This window comes from Tursiops truncatus, chromosome 1 (assembly GCF_011762595.2).
Source record: "Tursiops truncatus isolate mTurTru1 chromosome 1, mTurTru1.mat.Y, whole genome shotgun sequence".
In the NCBI taxonomy this organism is placed as follows: Eukaryota; Metazoa; Chordata; class Mammalia; order Artiodactyla; family Delphinidae; genus Tursiops; species Tursiops truncatus.
This window is the reverse complement of record NC_047034.1, coordinates 161,363,119-161,383,326: the sequence shown is the minus strand read 5'-3', so window position 1 is coordinate 161,383,326 and position 20,208 is coordinate 161,363,119. Positions and strand designations below refer to the sequence as shown.

The following is a 20,208-nucleotide window of genomic DNA, read 5'->3' as shown; positions in this document are numbered from 1 at the left end:
AAAGATAGAGCAAAGGCTGTGAAGGGTCTTTACAGGAGTAAAGATGATCTCTTTTAATCCTCTCAAAGGCACTGAGAGGAACACCACAACCCCCTGCCTCAGAGCTGACCCCCATGCGCCCAAAGCAGCCCCCCTACGACAGGTTCAGCCCCTGGCGCTGGTCCCCTTTGGCAGCCTGGGCGGCTGAGCTCTACGCCACCCCAGCGGCTCTATGACCGCAAGGTGGCGGCAGACACCATCTTTCCTTCTCCATGAAGCCTGTGCCTTCCAGATTCCTGGCCCCAAACAGCCAGAATCTTAGCCTTCCCACCAAACACCTCCAGCAGCTCTTTCCTGCCCTGTCAGGAAACGGGAAGTGCTGCCTTCAAGTCCTGGCCTTGCCACTGGCTCTGTAATCGCAAGTAGTCACTTCACCTCACCCAGATAAAATAGGGGGATCTCATGGGAACAGGTTAGTGAAGTACCTGGCAGATACATAAAAAGCCAATCATTGGCAACCACTGCTGTTTGAATAGGGGCTTCTGGGGATGACACCTTCCCTGGCAAGGGGTTCTCCTGGCGGGATTGGCCCCCTCCCCACACTAGCAAAGCTGGGCAGCAGGGCCTTCAGAGACCTTCGGTGTTTATTGGTGGGCACCCTCTGTGCCCACACATGCATCCCTCCCTGGACTGGGGCATCTGACTCGGCTTTTTCTCCATCCCTACCAATCCCCATCTCTCCCTTGGAGGGGGCTCTGCAGCGTCTTGCCCACCTTGATGTCATCCTGGGGATCTTCCCCAGGCTTCAAATGGATCCTCCTGGGGAGGGTTCCTTGAACCACTTCTCACCAGTTCTCTCTCTCTTCACCTCAGATGTCCCCCAAGTGACTGCCACACCCCAGCCAGCACATGGCTGTCTCTACCTCAAAGCCTCCCTGGCTGATCCCCAAATGTCAGTATCTGCCCTCTCCCCCACCACCTGCCCTGCTCTTTTATTAAAACAAATATTTATTTATTTATTTGGCTGCGCCGGGTCTTAGTTGTGGCATGCAGGATCTTAGTTCACCGACCAGGGATCGAACCCAGGCCCCCTGCATTGGGAGCACAAAGTCTTAGCCACTGGACCACCAAGAAAGTCCCACCTGCCCTGGTCTTAACCTGGCATTCAAGGCCTTCCACTATGTGGTCGCACAATTCACTCTGTGCTCCAAATATACCAGACCATTTTCTGTTCCCAAAGTACACCTTCACTATTTGACTTCCAGGCCTTTGTGCAGGCTGTCCCTCCCCCTGGAATGTCCTCTTCCATTTCCATATAGAAAATTCATCCTTAAAAGTCTAGCTGGAAGGTCACCTTTTCCAGGCAATCTTCCCTAATCCCTCAGATGGGATCCTTTTTCTTTTCTGGGCTCTGGGTATACAGTTGCTTTAGGGCCTTCATCACAGGAGGCCGTGAATCACAACAGGAACATCCACTATGTATGGAGAGCAACTTTCAGTTTACAAATGGCAACCCCGTCTAATACCCTAGAGTCATGATGTCCTGGAGTCAGGAAAGTGAGGTAATGGCAGGATGAGTGCGTTACCTCATTTGACTGTTGAGGAGACAGGCTAGGAGAGAAATATGACTGGCCAGGTCACACACCCACCCTGTGAATGGTGGAGTCAGGATTCAAACCTGCAGCAGATTCCAGCCACATCCCCTGCCTCAGGCCTGAGCTTTCCACTCTGTCTCCATCATTCCTTGTGGCCTGGTCTTGTGACACCCTTCCCCAGTTAGACTGGGTACTGGTCAGTTCTGAATAATGTGTTCAGTTAAGTTTTGTTGAAGGAACAGACGCTCCCATATTGGCCCTGCCCCATACCCTGGCCTCATTATCATCCAACTCAAAACCCAATCAGGGCTGGTGGCAGAGCCCAGGCTCTGGCAGGATAGGGAGTTGGCTGGAGGCCCAGGCAACGCAGGAGGAGGGGGAGACACAAACAGGTTCCTTCCCCCAAGCTTATCAGTCCCCCACAGGCCCCAGGCAAACTCGGTGCTCAGTCTGGGGATACGAGCTGTGTGACCTTGGCTGTCGCTTCTGCTCTCAGACCCTCTTTAGAACACTTTTGGCTGTAAGGATTCAATGGGATCAAATGAGAGAATGCACATAAAATAATAGTGATCGCCTCCTCTGGAGGCCTCCCCCACAGGGATCATCTCAGGGAACAAATTACTCCCTGAGTCAGGGGAGGGAGGTGGAGACTTCACAGGCAGGGGCGGTGGGGCAGGGGGCCAGGAGTCCAGGCGGTGACAGCACCCAGCCATCCCACCCCCCACACAAGTGCACAGGTCACCTCAGCAAGAAACCCAGGCTGTCTAGGCAGAGAGGGCCCTGGGCAGGGCAGACTTCTCTAGGGCCCCAGGGCCTGGTGGGAGGTGGGGCCGGGGTGGGGGTGGGGGCCCAGTTTATAGTACACAGAGAGAGACAAACACAGAGTCACACCCTCCGTGCAAACTCACCAACAAGGGCACACTGGCACACCCATAAATGCACCCCGCCCCCAATACACAGAGATGAGAGACACACACAAGGTCAAGATCACAAGCACACTCCCACGTAGACGTCCCGCGCACGAACTCGGAAACACAGAGGCCTCCCCCACCACACACGCATTCCCAGGCCCACACAGTTATCAGGCCAGGGCAGGCGCTGGCGTTGCTGAGTCACCCCCAAGCAGCTCCTGCCTAGCAGAGGAGGAGCCAAGTGCCAGCCCCAATCCGGGAGGGGGCGGGGCCTGCGGCAGCTACTTAGAATAGCCTAGTCCGGGCCGCTGCGGGATTCTCCTCGCCCGGCTCCTTCGATTGAGGAGCGGAGAAGAGGGGGGTGTAGGGGGAGGAAACCCCTTTTGCCGAGGCTAAATCTAGGCATTCACAGCCTGCTTTCTCCCAGGTGAATGAACACATGTGGGAGCAATTAAAAACTAACATTGGATCCATTACCGGGTATTTGCTTATGTATTTTCACATACTCTCATTTAATTTTCGAAACAGTTCTATATGAAGTTGGGGCTCTTATTAATCCGGAGGGAAAGTGATTTGCCCAGAGGTACGAAGCTGGTAAGATGAAGAGCCTAGACTCGATTGCCTCCAAATCCCAAACTCGTAACACTGGGCAATATCACCTGGTGGGCAGGTGAGAATGTGGACGAGTGAAAGGTGCCTCAGTAGGCTTGGGAACCTGTGTGTGTGTCAGCTTTCCCTGTGGGGTCCCCTGGGCGAAGGACTGAAAGGGTCTCAAGTGTCCAGATTTCTGGTTAAAGGAACTAGAGATTCTGTGGTGCATTGGAGCCTGTGCACCTTTATCAGAAAGCATCCCCTAGATCTAGGGGCTCAGACCCTTCTCTGCTAGACTGTGAGCCTCTTGAAGGCGGGGACCAGGGCCCTGAAAACTAAAACAAGACTTGGCTCAGAGGAGGCTTCAGTGAATTTGGGGGAGCAAACCATGAATTTATAACTTTGATATAACGTTAACATCAATAATCATAATAAAGGCTGACACTTTTTGGATGCTTACCCTGAGACTGGCACTGTTCTTTGTACTTTACATGGATTATTTCATTTAACAGCACAGCTTGTAAGTAGCAGTGTTGGGTTCTGAGACTAAGGCAGTCTGATTCCAGAGTCCATCTAATAGGAAGACCACTGAAGTCATAGGAAGTCACTAGTCCTCAGTGAGCTTCAGTATGCTCCATTTGCCCCCAGAAGTGATTAGCTCTCCATGGCTCTCCAACCTGAAATATCCTATGATTTTATGATTCTTTGATTCCTCAGCAGGGAAGAGGGATTAGGTTTGTTCTCTGTGGGCAGGACTCCTCAAGGGCAGAGCTGGCCTTCATTTTAGGCAGAGCTTTTGAAGTCTCAGGACGTTTTTAAAATGAAGGCGGCCTGACTGGTAGGTGGTGAGCTTCCTGTCATTGGAAGTATGTGAGAACAGGTCTGAAATGAGGTAAAGAGGGGAGGGGACTTGGACCAGTGACTATGTAAGCCCCTTCCAGCGCTGATGGGATGGACAATCAGGAGGGGGAAAGTCTCTGAGAAGAGTGGCAAGATGGGGATGAAGGGAGAACCCACATTTACTGAACGCCACCAACTGTGTGACAGACCTGCCCTTGACACTTAACATATATCGCTAATTCTCAGGAAAACATTGTAAGATTTATAGTTGAGGAAATTCAGATTCAGAGAAGTGACTCGCTCGAGGTCACACAGGTGGGACAGGCCACCAAGGGGTCCTCGCCAGGGTCACTTTCCTAAGTCCCTTATGACAAACTCCCTATCTCCCTTCCAGCCTTAAGGGTAGCACCACGTGGCAAATTGCACCATACTTTCGCCATATGACGTCAGACACCACACCAGCCAATCCAGCAGCTCTCTGCCCGACCCTCCCCAGACCCAAAGGGTCAGCACCCTGCCGCCCAGAGCTAGGCGTCCGGTCAGGCCGCACCTGCAGCCCCCGCCCCTTCCCGGTTGCGACGCTCACAGTGCCTGGCTCTTTCCCCCACGCCGCCCCGCTGACTGGCAGTTGCCTGCACCAATCAGAAGGCGCCCCGGGTCGGGGGCGGGGCCTCAAGCCGGAGTTGCCCTGTCAGTGCAGGTGGAGGCCCCCGGCGGGGCAAAGTGGCAGGAACCTCTTAAAGGGCAAGAGTGGCGGAGGGCGAGAACGCGGCCCGGCCCGGCCCAGCCAGGTTTCCGCCCCATCCGGCCCAGGTGAGCCCGGACCGCCTGGGGCCGACCCCGGGAGGGACGGGGTGAGAGACGGATGGACCCACTCCCTAGGGCCCGGGCCGTCCCGCGGGTGGGGAGAGATCTGGTCCTAGGGGTCGGGATCGGGGGCTCTAGGGGTCCCGGGTTCCAAGTTCCGAACTGGGGGTCCAGAGGGGCCTGGGCGTCTCGAAGTTCGGAGTGCGGGGAGGGGCAGGGGCGACGGGAAGCGGGTCCGAGAGCTCGCGTCCGGAGATGGACTCTTGGCGCTGGCGGTCCCAGCCGGTCCCGGGCTTGTCTGGGTCGGGGGTCCCGGGTTAGGTGCCGGCGGGCGTGTCTCTAAGGAGTGCTGCAGCCCAGCCCTCCCCCCAACCCCGCCCTGTCGGGCCCCGAGTGCTCCTGCCGGGCCAGCTGCAGCGCCGGCGGAGCGGGCGGGCTGGCGGCGTGCAGCGGGAGGGGGCACCCGGGCCCAGGGCCCCTCCGGCCCTTACGTAACTGACTTTGAGTTTCCGGACTGAGGGACCCGTGAGCTGGGGCGCAGGCTCTGCCCGCCAGGGTGGCTCTCCGGTCGCCGCCCTGTACGCACACGCTCCCTTCCAGGCTTGGTCTAGGAGACTTCTCTCTGTCTCCAGTCGGCCGAGTCTCTCTGTCGTGCTCTGGTTCCTGCTTGCCCGCGGTTCCCTGTGTCTCTTATCTCCTCTGTGTGGCCCAGTCTCTCCCTGTCCCTGTCCTCTGTCTTTCTCTGAGAGTTTTCTGCCCTCGCCTACACTTTCCTATCCTACCCCGAAAGAGAGACCCCACCTCTTTGGGGGTAGGATAGGACTTCTCCCCTCCAACAAATTGAGGGCCGGGACTTGTCCAGATCGACCTCAGCCCTAGCTTGCCCCAGAAGGCGGGAGGGGAGGACTACCCCATGGGACTGGGGGAGGTTACTCCGAGGCCCACAGCTTCTTCTGGGAGGGAGTGGCTGAATGTGACACCCTTAAGTTCCCGGATTAGGGCTGAAGGCAGACCCCTCTCTGCTTCTGGAGTCATTTTCTCCAGGAGGAGGCTTGGGGAGAGCCTGACCTGGGCTTGGGCTTAGGGAAGCTGGGAGTCCGTGTGAGAACTGCCTGGTGTCAGGTCAGGCTAGCTGCTCAGCTACTGAAGGGAAGAGAGTGGGGCCGGGGAGGGGCCAGAGCACTGGCACAGAGCCCCTGATGTTACTGCATGCTCCCAACTTCACCCCAGTTACAGGCCTGGGGACTGGCGTGGGCAGGCGATCAACAGGAGGAGGCCAGAGGACTTTTGCATGGGGGGCGGGGGAGGGTGGAGATAGAAGTGACAGACTCTCAGGTCTAAGGAGCACTTACTGGGATCACTCCCTGCTTTCAGGTCCCTCCTGAGTGTCAGAGAGACAGACACCTCAGAAATAACTCCCATACTGGCTGCTGTCCGGTGCATGTAAACAAGGTGTACCTGCTGCTGTCGGGTGCATGTAAACAAGGTGTTAATAGCAGCTATGAGGTGGTAATTGTTAATTCTGACTAGGAATGGGGGAGGAGAGACTTTGCAGAGGGGGTGGAAGTTTTGGGAAGAAGGGCATCCAGAAGCTGTAGGGAGCAGAGAGGAGGGACAGGAGGGGACTTCTGGTACCCTGTAGGCTTTACATGCAGCAGAACTGGGTTTGAATCCTGGTCCTGCCACTTCCTTGCTATGTGACCTTGCATGAATCACTTCACCTCTCTGAGCCCCAGGTTCCTCCTTAGTCAATAATCCAGATCTTACAGGCATTAGCAGAATCAAATGAGGCAAAGCATGTGCGGTGACCAGAATGGTAACTGTTCTGGGAACAGGCCAACAGGGGTGTTTTAAGAAGGGAATAGAGTGAGGAAGCCCTGAGGTTTCCTCTGGGTATATAGGAGAGACAGGCAGAGCCTGCCAGTTCCTAGCAATGTGGGATGCAGGAGGAGTGCCTGGGTGTGTGGGTGACACGCATGTGTTTCCTGCTCAGCCCATCCCTGAACTGCCTAGACCAGGCTGGCCTCCCTCCTGAAGGCCCCAGGGGCCAATAGAAGCTCCCAGGCTGCCCCACTCCCTAGGCCAGTGGGGGTGGGGCCCCTAGCAGGGCAAGGCCAGCACCCCCTTTGCAGAGTGGACCCTGGCAGGGAGCCTGGCTGACTCTGCTGGGCAGGAACCTCCCAGCCTGGCTGGGAAGATGCTGATACAGTACAGGCCTCTGGAGGCGCAGAGCTCTGCTGGCTGGAGTTGGGTACAGCTGATAGGACCTGAGACAGAAGCGGGCTGTGGTGGAAGTGAGGAAGGGAGATGCAAGAAGAGACCTCTGGAGGGGGAGCCTGAGCAGAGCTGTGGAACCAAAGAGTAATTTCATGTGGTTATTCCCTAAGCCTTTCCTGAGCACCTACTGTGTGACATATATGGGTCAGCTGGCCAAAGAGCTGAATAGGATACCCATGAAAGACTCACCATAGAGGTCATGGTGGCCTGAGATTTGTTGGGGATTTGCAGAGTGGACCTTTATGATAGTCCCCGGGGGATGGGGCATTCAGAATTTCCCCGGGGCCTAAGATTTATATTAATGGGGCAGGATTCCACTCCCTGATAGTCTGTGGGCAGTCACTTTTCTCCCTGGGTCTCAGTTTCTCTTTCTGGGAAATGAGAAGGCCAGATGAGCCTAGAGTCTCTAAGGATCTTCCGGCGCCTGTTACTACAGCCTCCGGGACCTGGTTTGGGACTACCCTCACCCCACGTGAGGGGAGGGGGAGAGAATGGGGCAAGGGCAAGTTTGAGTGTGATGGGCCCCCAAGTCCTGTTCTTGGCCTGTGTTCTCGAATCACAGTTGGAACTGCAGCGGCTCGAGCACTTACAGAGTGCATGGCGCTCTGTGCCAAGCCTTTAATATGCAACATTACGTATTCCTCATAATTCTTACATCCTCGTGAGGGAATAGGTATTATCCCTATTTCACAGGAGTTCAGGGAGTGAATTGACTTGACCAAAGTCACACAGCTAGGAAGTGGCTGGGCTAGGATTCTAAGCCAGGTCTGTCTGCCTCCAAAGCCCAGACTCGGCTAAAAGGGGGAGACTCCACCCGTAGGTACTGAGGTGCCCACATTGCTTAGCCCTTACCTGCAGAACCTGCCTGACCCCTGCTGGGTGAGCTCAGAGCTCTGGGATGTTCAGGCTGGGGAGGTGGGGGACAGGCTCTGTGGGTGCCCACTGGTTCCAGTAAGGGGGGAAAGAAGCAGAAGGAGCAACTTGGGGGTCAGGGCCTCACAGGGAGTTTCTCCAGAGGGCCAGCCCCACCTGCCTATGCTCAGTGCAAGAGCTGGGCACTGAAAGGCAACCCTGGGTATGTGGCCAATTTGGACCTCAGTTTCTCCGTCTGTAAAGCATGGGTTTAGAGTAGTTGAGTACAGACATTCCTTGGCCTGTGGGTGAGTGGCTGAGTTTGGTGATGGGGTCAAGGGTTAGAGGAGGGGTTGGGTAGAAGTGGCTGAGCCTGCGGAGGGAGAATCTGGGTCAGGAACAGCTTGGATCCTGGGCTGGCTGTTTGACAGCAACTATTTTAGATGAAGGGACTGAGGTTGGAGAGGTTCAAAGGCTTGTCTGGGGCTGGACAGCTAGTATGGCAGAGACTGAAGGGCAAAATGGATGGGAAGACCTGGAGAACAACATCCAGGCAGATGCCAGTTGGAATCCTGGCTTGACCACTTAACTAGTCTTGGAGACGTGAAGTGAGCGGCCAAGAACACACAGAGAGGAGTCTCTTCACCTCACTGTCCTCATCTGTAAAATGGGAATAGTAATAATTTTGCCTTTGTCCACTTCCGGGGTCATTGTGAAGGTCAAAGGAGATGCGGCATTTGTGGAATCAGGTGAGAATGTGGGTGCTGGTTATTTTTCAGTCCAAAGCTGCACTTCTGGGTGTGTGTTTGTGGGGAGGGAGCATTTCTGACAGCAACGCTGCTGAGATGCTTCACCCTGGGGTGATGCACTGGAGAGCAACCCTAAGAATGTCACCACTATTTATTGAGTAATTTGTTACCATACACCAGGCACTGGGCTCAGAGCTTCACCTCTCATTGTCTCCTTTAGTCTCTGCCTTCTCAGGTAGATGGTGGCCTGACCCACACCAGATCTCTCTGAAACCCATGCTTACAGCTCCCTGTGATAACAGTAGCTAACATTTATGAAGTTTGCTGTGTTACTGTGTGCCAAGCATTGTTCAAAATGTTTTACATATATTAACTTACTTAATCTTCACAACAACCCTGGAGGTGGGTACTAATACTTTCTGCATTTTACAGATGAAAATCTGAGACACAGAGAAGTCAAGAAATAGGCCCAAGGTCACCAAGCTAGTACATGGTAGAGCCAGGGTATGACCCCAAGTTCTCAAGTCTCCTCCTTGAAGCACTCATCACAGTTGTAATTCAGTTATTATTTATAAGATTGCTTCCTCACTGACTGTAGGTTCCATGAGGGCAGGGACCAACACCTGGTACACAGTAGGTACTCAGCTAATGTTTGTCCGCAGGGATCCTGCTGCCTCCAGTGGGCTGGGCCCATGGAGACCCGATGAGCTCAGGGTAGATTATCAGATTATCAGACTGCTGACTAAGACGGTATCTGCCCCAAAGAGCCCCGGAGGCAGAGGGAAGGGCAGGGTTTCCCCCGGGCCCAGGCTCAGGCCAAAGAGGGGCCCCAAAGGCTTGTTTGTTGGCTGTGCTTGTATCTCACTGCTGTCCTTTGCTTCCATGTGCCACTGCGGCGATGACTCCACGGCTTCTCCCCCAATGGCTGCGTGATCCCATGGCTGCTTCTGGGTGAGTACTGGTTTGGCTAAGTAACTGCCAATGGGCTGTATTCTAACGCGCGTCCTGTGGCTCTGAGGCCACTGGGAGGTGTAAAGGGAGGCCTGGGGTGGGGGAGGAAGAGCTGAGGGAAGATCCTAACTCTGAAGTTAGGATCCTATCACAACCAGCTGACTTCTTTCCAGACTCCTGACACACTGATGCAGTGATTTTTGCATCTGGTTTTAGCCACTGATGGGTGGCTCTTTGCATCTCCGTTTTGCATCTGTAAAGTGGGAATATTAACACCTACCTGACACAAGTATGTTTATTCTTTTATTCTCGTAAGCCCCACGAGGGCCGGGATGTTTGTTCACCTGTGCACTGCTGTATCCCAGCACCAAGATTAGAGTGGCTCACAGTAGGTACGCAATGAATATTTCTGAACGAAAGAAAATATTAATTCAGCATCACTGTGCACCCGTCATTGTGCTGTGTATTGGATTAAATGGCTAATGCATATGAAGTGCCCAGCCTTATAGGGGCTCAGTGAGCATGAGTCCCCTCTTTGCTCCCAAGATTGTGCATTCCTTGGGGGCCAGGTCTCTGTTAAGTGAGCTCTGGGTCCTCTGAACTGAGTGTGGGATCAAGTACCAAGGAGGCATCAGTCAGCAGAGAGAGGGGCCTAGGCAGCAAGACTCAGGGCCTCCGCTTAGGCCTGGGGAAGGAGTGGCAGAGCCTCTGGATTTCATCAGAAGGGTGGGTCGGCTGGGGAGGTCTGGGGCTGAAGGAGGGAGGGATGGGGAGGGACTCTGCCTCCTAGGACTGCCACTTTCCTAGCTGTGTGATCTTGGATAAGTCACTAACCTCTCTGAGTCTTGGAGACCTCATCTGCGACATGCATATCATAGCACTTGCCCCACTCGGGCGTGGGAAGGAGCCAGTGAGAAGTGCGGGGCACAGGGCCCTGCTTGGTAGCTGTTGGTTTTCTCCCAGGCCTGGGCTCATTCTGGGAGAGGACTAAGTAAAGTGTTCCTCTTTTTGGCTCCTTTCTCCTACTTTTAACTTCCCACCTGGGTGGAACTAGACTCTAGGAGTCAGGAACCCCAGACTCCCCAGCAGGCTGGCCAGGGCCCAGGGATAAGGGCTGGCTTCTGCCCAGTGTGGAAGTAGCTGAGTGGAGGTCCCAGCTCTGCCATTTTTTGCTGTGTGACTTGGTTCAGTAAACCACCTTCTCTGGTCCTCAGTTACCTCACCTGTAAAATAGGGTTAATAAAGCATACTTCCCTTGAAGGATTATTCAGTGAGCGAATGGGTGGAGTAGGAATCATCATCACTATTACTATTTGGCCCTGGCTGAGGAGGCTCCAGGGAGGGCCCTGGAGAATTGCATCCCACCTTGGCCGAGGGATCCTGAGCCTCTCTAGTCATCATATGTACTATTGCCACTTATTGGATATTTTTCATATGCTGGGCTGGTTGGTATACGTTATTTTAGACACATTATCTCATCTAGTCCTCCCAGTGACCCTATGAGGTAGGCATTATGGCCTCAACTTTAGGGATGAGGGAATTGGTGCAGAGTAAATCAAGTGAGTTACCCAGAGTCACATAGTTATTTAGGGGTGGAGCTGGGGCTCAGACCCAAATCTGCTCACCCTAAGGCCGCAATTATTAGTGTGAAACCCTCTTACTTCCCCAAAGGAGGCAGAGGCTGGGTCTGGGTCTTCTCTGTCCATCTCCATTGCCCAGCACAGTACTGGTGGGGGCTGCTGGGCTGTTTGCTGAATATATAGATACACACACACACACACACACACACTCACATATGTGCACGTGCGCGCACACACACACATGGCGCACACACGCACACGCACATGCGCGCGCACACACACACACACACACACACACACACACATGCACAGTACCCCCACCCAGCCTGGTGCTCCAAGAGTTTTCAAGAAAGGAGAGAACAGAAAGCAGGAGAAGGCCTGCCAGCGTAGTTGTTGAGAGTCAGACAGACCTGGCTTTGAATCCTGCATCTATCTCTTACTAGTTGTGTGACCTTGGGCAAGACATTTAACCTCGTAGAGACTTAGTTTGCGTATCTGTAAAATGGGGATAGAAAAAGAAACTACCTACCTCTTAAGAGTTCTTATGAGGATTAGATAATGCACATAAGGCACATGGTGAGTACTCAATGATAGTAATTATTGTTATTATAGTTATAATTATGAGTATTATTTTGGGATTACAAAGATATCCCTCTTGAGACAGTGGAGACCAGGCCTGGGAGGAACCCGCTGGGGGCAGGCAGGTAGTAACCAATCTAACAGGTTCTGAAAGTCACCTGCATATAGGGAGGGAGGAGGCCTCTTGGAAGTAGGAATGTACCTCCCTTTCCTAGCCATCTGCTTTCATTCATACCCACTCTGTGCCAGGCCCTGTGTTGGGCATGGGGCACAGAGGTGAATCTGTGTCACCTCTGCCCCCAACTGCCTCCTTGCCTGGGAGCTCAGAGTCTGGTTGGGGAGGAGGACACAGAAACTATCAACTCCACCTTTGATTGAAGCACTAAGGTGTGAACTGTGAACATCTCCTCAGGCAAAGGCCAGGAGAAAGGGCATTCCTAGTGGAAAAACTGCTTTGCCAAGGTACTGAGCCGTGACCTGCACTTGGGGGGATGCGGCTGGAGAGACAGGCTCAGGGGAGTTAGGGGACTTGGCCCAGAGGCCATGGGGGACCATTGGGTGTGAAGCAGGGGAATGGCGTGGCCAGGCTTGTATTTCGGAAGGATCACCTGTGCGGAGCACAGACAGGAGGGAAGGGGCAGGGGCAACCCTCCAGGTGAGTGATGCTGAGGCATGGGGCCTGGGACTGAGCCGCAGAATGGGGAGCAGCGGGGGGTTGTGAGCTCTGTCCAGGAGGCAGAGCCAGCAGGGCGAGCTAAACTGCAGTGGGCAGGCAGGAGGGGGAAGGGGTGAGAGTGAGGTCTTAGGTCTGGGGGTGATGGGGCCTGCTGGGGTCTCTGGCTGAGGGACACAGCCGGGTCAGGGGGTAAAAGCCACTTGTCTGCTCCTTGCCACCTTCTGCCTCAGTTTCCCTAGGGCCCATGCCCCCTACTTCTGCCTTGGGGGTCCCTTGTGGTGAACCTGGTAGGTCTAGCAGGGAAGAGAGCTCTTTGGGGTGGAGGCTGGACAGGGGCTGTGAGGTGCAGACAAGCCTTGGGTTCTAGCCCTGCCAGTGTCACTGAATGTCTGTGTGGCCCCTGGACGTCACTCCCTCTCTTGCCCTGTTGTCCGCGCCTTGAGAGAGAGGACAAGAAAACCTGTTTTGCCTTCCTCAAAGGTTCAGTGATAAAATACAAGTATAGACGCCATACATCTATTGAGCATGGACTGTGTACTAGGTTCTGGGGGCACAAAGATGACTCAGAGGGGGTTCTTACTCTTCAGGAAGCATGAAGCACTTCAGAGCGAGCCCAGCCCAGCAGGTGCCTAACTCTAGGCCTCAGGGGAAGAGATAGCTAAGCTGGGACTTGAAGGATGGATAACAGCTCTCTAGGTGGGCAGTGGAGGGAACAGATTTCTAGGCACAGGCAAGAGCGTGTGTGAAGGCTTGAACCTACACGATGTGCTTGGGTCCTAAGTACGTAGTTTGGTATGGCTGGAGCAAAAAGGGAGAGGTAGGTGGTGATGGGAGGTGAGGATGGACAGGGAAGCAGACCTAGATCACGCAGGGCTTTGGAGATGGTCACTGTGGAGATGATCGCTTGCTACTCTCTCCTTCCTGCATCTTCATAACTGCCTGATCCCCTCATAGAGACTGCCAGGGCCCTTTCCACCCTCCTCCTCTCCCATCCCCCCTCCTTCCCTCCTTGTCCCTTCTTACCCCCACTCTAGTCACACCCAGTGGCTGCCTCTCTCAGGAGTTAACAACCTGGGTTCCCTGCTGGCTCTGCCACTTATACGTTGTGTGGCCTTCGGTCATTTGCCCTCTCTGAACCTCAGTTTCCACCTCAGTAAAATGGGGACAGCAGCCTTCCTCACAGGGAAGGGTGGAGGCTTCAATGAGGTAATCCCCATGAATGGCCTTGTACAGCGTCTGAATGTAACGTGCACCCATCAAAAGCAGCTCTACCTAAATCATCATGCTTTGGACTCCTCGGTCTCTCTGGTCCCACCCACTGCTTCCCCTGCCTCTCCTGACAGTGAGCGCTGGCCAACAAAGGAAGGAAAGGATTAAGAAACAAGCCCAATCTCCAGAGGGGTCCTGGCCCACTGCCGAGCTTGCTCCCTCCTACCCCTGGCCCCCCCTTGGCCTCAGGCCCAAGGACGCTCAGCCTTGAGGGCAGGGCTCTCCCCAGCTCCCCACCCTAGAGGCCCCTCCTGGGCTAGAGGCCAAAGCCAGCAGCAGAGTGATGTCCCGTATCTGTGGGAGGCCCCACAGTCTGGGCAGAACTGGATCCCTGAGCCTCTTGGATTTTATAGCAAAGGCTGGTGACCAAGTCCCTTTTGGCACAGATGCAGGAACCTCAGATCAGAGCAGGTGGCTGATGGCAGAAGGTCATGCAGCAGGAACCTAGGTCTCCGGACCCTTTTTGCACTATCCTGTGAATGGTTTTGACGCTGGCTATCATTTCACCTCCCTGAGCCTCAGTTTCCTCTGCTGTAGAATGGGGCTGATTTTCCTGTGAGGATTGGCCATAATGCAGATAAAGCACTTAGGCCAGGGTTCAGCACTCTGAGGCCTCAGTGGTAGGTAGCAACTGTGACTGCTGTTACAACTGCTGCCTCTGAGAACCTTCTTCTGCCCTACCTCTTCCCAGTCTAGGAACCTGGAGTATTTGATACAGTTTCTTATTGAACTGATGACACCCAATAAACTGGTTTTAAAGCCAGAGGCTCAGCATCTTTTGCCCCCTCTCCCCCACCTCCCCCTTCCTAGTTGGCTAGAACACTCTATCCTCACCCTTGGCCTGATTTTGGCCTCTGCCCCTTGCCCATCTCTGCCCTCCTGGCACCAAGCCTGCATGGTCTCTCTTCCAGGAGCCACATGAGGCCAGAGTTTCCCTTCCGCAGCCTCCTCTGATCAAATGCCACTGCCAGTACTTTGAAAAGCAGAGTCAGAAGGGTCTTGGTTACCCAGGCCTCAGCTGATTTTACTGTGGAGACAGTTGAGGGCTGAGGGGACAGAGGTGGACTCTGAGTTCCCTGGAACTGCCCTCAGGCAGCTAAGACGACACTAAGACTTTTGCAGAGGCCGTGAAATAGGCCTAGAAGGGCAAACCTGGTCCACAGCCCCAAATGTGGAAGAGTAGAAGGACCACCAGACTGGGGGCTGGAGGGCTGCGGCCCTCACCCAGCTCTTCCTGACCTCTCTGAGCCTGTTTTCTGTTTTCTAAAAGGAAGGGGATGGATTGATGTCAGAGGTTTCTCCTAACATTACAGGACTAAAAGAAGGGCCAACAGAGCTCAGTTTGAGTCGCAGTTTCATCACTGACCAGCCGTGGGACCTCTAGCAAGTTGTTTTACCTCAGTGAACTTTAGTTTTCTCAGTTACAAAACGGGAAAAATATTAGCACCTTCTCATAGGTACTTAAGGGCTAAATTAGATAATTCAGGTAGAGTACTCCATCCGTAGCTGGCACACTGGAATTTTTGTTGTTATTCTTAGATTAGCAGAGGCAAGAAGAAATCAGCCAAGGCCAGTTGGGAAGCAGTTCACGGAGAAGGCAGGGCTTGAGAATGTGCAGGATTCATCTGTTCATTCATTCACTCAACACATACGTATTTAGGATTTGCACAGACAGGGCATAGAGAAGAGGAGCAGGGAGGCTGGAGAAAGCTGGAGGCAAGCAGACCTGCCTATTCTAGATGTGTGATGTGGGATCATTACTTCTCTTCTGTGGGTCTCATTCCTTCAACTGTAAAGTGGTGAGAAAAGTGAGTATAATCCTAACCTCCAGAATTGTCCTAAGATGCAAGAGAGTTCAGGTACGCAGTGGGTGATCAGTCTGTCTGATGCCTTGTCTCTCCCAGCTCTGTTAATGACTAGAGGTATGATCTCAGGCAGCAAGTCCTTGAATCCACCAACCACACTTCCACCCCAGGGCCTTTGCACTTGCTGGTCCTTCAACCTGGAACACTCTACCCCCAGATCCTTCCACGACTTGTTCTCTCATCTCCTTAATTTTTTTTGTTTACATGTCACCTGCTCAGTAAGGCCTTTCCTGACTACTCTATTTAACAGTGTGGCACTACAACACCAACACTCCCTATCCTCCCTCCTGGCTTATTTTTCTCCACAGCACTTATCACTTTTTGACATACAATATTTTATAGAATATTTGCTCATTGTTTGACTCCCCCCACTGGAATATAAGCTCAGTGACGATGGTAATATTTGTCTGTCTTGTTCAATGTTGTATCCCTTGTACCTAGAAGAGTGTGTGGTTCATAGTAGGTGCTCAGTAAATATTTGTGGAGTGAATTAGTGAATAAATGAAGCCTCTCCTCTCTGGGTGTAGCACTATTCTGAGCACACACACACACACACACACACACACACACAATAGATTCTCAATAAATAATTGTATGAGTGGTCATCATCTCCATCTGCCAGATAATACCTTGGTTGGGTCAACCCTGAAGCCCTTTAGCTTCTGACATTTTCTGCCAGGGCATCATTTCAGCTGGAGTGCCCAAATCTTTTGTTCCTGAGTCTGAGCTATGCAGAATTTCTAGTTGGGACTCTTTGGCTGTTGGGCCCACATAGTTATTATGTCATTATTGGTAATTAGCACTTAGGCCCAGAGGATTGAGCTTTTTGTTTTTCAGCAGAAATCACAGCAAAGAGCTGTGCTAGCCAGCAGGGGCCCAGGCCTGGAGTGGCTTCCTCTATAACTAACCCCTTCCCAGCTATGGGTCCATGGCTTAGGAAGACCAAGACAGAGGTGCCCAAAGCTAGGGGCACCTGCATACCAGCTCAATCGCTGTCTTCCCCAGGCAGTATTCTGCAGACTTTCTTCTCCTGCACATGCTTGGCTCTCCATGCCTAGCCTGGTTTAGAGGGGGGTCCCCATGCCTCTGGGGGAGGTATAGTTCCCAAAGGTCCAGCTCACAGGGCCATTTTCTGGTGCCCAGGATTCAGGTATTATGCGTGGAGGAAATAACCCTATGTTTAAGACTCAGGAGCCTGGGTTCAAGTCCCTGCTTAGCTGCTGAGTTGTTGGGTCCCCGTAGGCACATCAGTACCTTTTGCTGGGCCTCAGCTTTCTCATTTGTCAAACAGAGATAAAGAGATAGACACCTGCTTGGCTTCACCAGGGAAGAGAGGCAGGTTAGTGTAGTGGGCAAGGATAGGGCTCTGGAGTCAGACACACTTGGTTTCCCCACTATACCCCTTCTTAGCTGTGTGACATTGGGCAAATTGCTTCACCTCTCTGACTTCAGTTCCCAAAGCTAAAGAAGGGGGTTAAAATAGTACCCACTCTATAGGGTTGTTGTGACAACTAAATAAGGGAACACAGGTAAAGGATCTAGGCACATAGAGAGTGCTCTTCACGCTGGTATTATTATAATGACCATTACAGGAATGCAGGCCATCTGTAAACTGTAAGGTGGTACTAGCAATAAAGCCAGGCAGATGTGGGTTTGAATCCTAACTCTGACTCTTACTAGCTGGGTGATCTTGGGTAACTTTTTCACTTCTCTGAGATTCTGTTTCCTCATCTGTACAATGGGAATTAGAGTCATACCGTGTTCAAGGGGCTGTTGTAAAGGTTCAGTGACGTGTTGCATAAAGAGTACTTGGTACAATGGCTTGCAGATGTCATCCCCATTTTATAGATAAGGAATAGAGGAGTAGTGACTCGCCTGAACTCACATAGCATCTCAGCGGTGGAGCTTTGATTTGAACCTCGGTCTGCTTACCTTAAAAGCCCGCAATCCTTTTATCTCTTCTTGCCATCACCCAAATATGGGACGATGATGAGGGTGTTTGTTCTTGGTGCTACTCGTCTCATCTCATTCATCCCGTGATCCCCAGTGCCTACGCACAGGAGGTGCTCAGTAATGTCTGCTGGATGAAGAAAGGGGGGACCAGCATGTCCTCAGTTCCAGGGAGTCTTTTGCCTTGGGATTGAGGATTTTTTTCTGCTTGGTTGATAGCAGAATAAAAATAAACAATAAAAATCATACTTAGCACAGGTGTGCGCTTGTAATCTGAAGAACCCTTTGCACCTCCCACGTAATTGATCCTTCTTGCTACCCTGGGTGATATCCTGGGTGGGTACCTCTATTTGATTGGTGTGGAAATGGGAGCCCAGGGAGGGTGTAATGGATGAAAATTTGCGTCCTGCCCAAAATTCACATTGAAGCCTTAATCCCAATGTGATGGTATTTGGAGATGGGGCCTTTGGGAGGTGATCAGGATTAGATGAGGTCACGAGGGAGGGGCCCTCATGATGGGATTAGTGTCCTTATGAGAAGGGATACCAGCGAGCTCCCCCTCTCTTTGCCATGTGAGGACATGAGAAAAGGTGGCTGTCTGCAAGCCAGGAAGAGAGCTCTTACCAGAATCTGACCAGGGTGTCACCCTGATCTTGGACTTCCAGCCTCCAGAACTGGGAGAATATAAGTTTCTGTTGCTTAAGCCACCCAGTCTATGGCATTTTGTTAAGGCAGACCGAGCTAAGAGAGAGGGTAAGTGACTTGCCCACAGTCACACAGTGAACTTATTGCAGAGCTGAGGCTGGACTTATTTGTAGTCATTTCTCTCTTTCTTCCCCGTGGAAAAACTCCCAGTCACTGGAAGGCTTAGAAATGGAGACTAGCTAAATGCTAGACAGACAGCTCAGGAACTGTCCTGCCACAGCAGATTTGGAGGATCTTAGGGCAAGCCAAACCTGGCCATTTCTGGGTACCCAGTCTCCTCCTGCTTCCCCATAGCTCCTTCTCTGCCCTCTCCCAGGGGAGGGTTGGGCCAGGCTGACTTTAGCAGGTTTAGAAGGGGCTCAGCTAGCTGGTGGCACTGAGCCTGTTCCCATGTTTCTTGGGAAACCCTCTGGGCCTAGAGGGTTGCCTGCCTGGGGGATAGAGAATTAGTGGGTTAAGCTTGAGTGAGCTGGAGGCTTGGCTGGATCAGGGACATTAGGCATACCCCAGCTGGTGAGAGAAGGGGGTTGGGGAGGGTCATGGGAGGTCAGATTCTTGGGTCCCTCCTTGAATGGCCCAGGGCTCCAATCAGAAGCAGCCACAACAGCCTTTCCCTGGGGTCTTGGGACAGATGTTGATGTTGCTCCTTCATCTCATTTCCAAAGTGCTTTCCTGAGAGTGATATGAAAGCAGTGTGGAGCAGAGGACAGTGGTAGCAGATGGACTTCATTTAAACTGTGTGACATTGGGCAAATCACCTAATGTCTCTAGACTGTAGTTTCTTCAACTGCAATTGAGGCTAATAACACTTTGCAGGGTTGCTATGCAGCTAAGTGCATTAATGCATATAAAGTATGTGACTGGCACATAGTAAATATCTAATAAATGTAGTGGTCATTATTTTTTTAAAATTTTTAATTTTTTTGTGGTACGCGGGCCTCTCACCGTTGTGGCCTCTCCCGTTGTGGAGCACAGGCTCTGGATGCGTAGGCCCAGCGGCCATGGCTCATGGGCCCAGCCGCTCCACGGCATGCGGGATCCACGCGGACCGGGACACGAACCCGCGTCCACTGCATCGGCAGGCGGACTCTCAACCACTGCGCCACCAGGGAAGCCTGGTCATTATTTTTAATAATAAATTATCTCTAAGGTCCCTTCCGGCTCAGACAGTCCTAGGTTATGTGGCTGTACAATTTAGCTTGGCCTCCAGCTTTGGACGAGAAATGTAGCTGCACTTAGAAGAAGGCAGTGAGCAGAATCTGGAGTAGGGGTCAGAAAACTTGGGTTCAAGTTTGGGCTCTGCCGCCCCTGTGCTATGTGACCTCAGGCAAGTCTCTTCCAGTTTCTGGGCCCATTTCCCAATATGTTTAAAATCAGCTTGGGCTTGATGATCTCTAAGGGCCTATCCAGTTCTAACATTTTGTGAATCTAGAGGCCTAAAGGAATACCTTACTAAACGGTCCACTGGGTCCTATTTTACAATTTTGACTTCCTTCCCTTCTGTCCCTTGTTTCTTGGAGTGTCTTCACAGCAGAAAGGATGTAACTTGCCAACGCCAATATATGGATTTTAATCATACTTAGCTGTTTTTGCTTTTACTGTGCACAGGGAACTCTTTAAAACAGAGCTTAATGCAATTTTTGTAAGCAAAGTGCATTCTATCAAAGACATCAAAACATGCTCTTGTGTTTTCAAATGTGAAAGAGTATTCATTCATGGTATTGTCTTTCATTGCATTTGCTGATTTCTTTTGCTTTTATCTCAAAAAATGACCAGCACAGGCAGCTGTGTAGGTTATAATTAAAAAATATATGCTGCAGTCAGTGTGTTCTAAAAAATAATCATGGGTATGATTTAGATAAAAAGATATTTGTCAAGTATATAAGAGAGAAAAATGGGGGGAAAAAAGGGAAAGAAAAAGAAAAAAGAAATAAAAAGAGAGAAAAATGGGAAATAACCTAAATGTCTAATAACATTTAGGTTTAATTAAATTATGGTACATCCACTTGAGGGCACTGTGGGTGTCATAATA

The 20,208-nt window shown here is 52.2% G+C and overlaps 1 protein-coding gene across 23 annotated transcripts in view; it reads left to right on the top strand.

Annotated features, from left to right (window-relative positions):
- The first annotated feature begins 4,341 nt into the window (after nucleotides 1-4,341).
- Nucleotides 4,342-20,208, top strand: part of EPB41 (erythrocyte membrane protein band 4.1) — a 204,173-nt gene continuing 188,306 nt past the window's right edge. For 14 of the 23 annotated variants that reach the window (XM_073793222.1, XM_073793218.1, XM_073793168.1 and 11 more), the window contains exon 1: nucleotides 4,574-4,729. Coding sequence is in view for 1 of the 23 variants with exons in the window: in XM_073793231.1 (XP_073649332.1) it covers nucleotides 4,357-4,729 (373 nt within the window). In the remaining 22 variants the exon portion in view is untranslated. Of the gene's footprint in view, nucleotides 4,730-20,208 lie in introns of all 23 variants that reach the window. The other 9 variants (XR_012326438.1, XM_073793256.1, XM_073793264.1 and 6 more) reach the window with 3 other exon arrangements.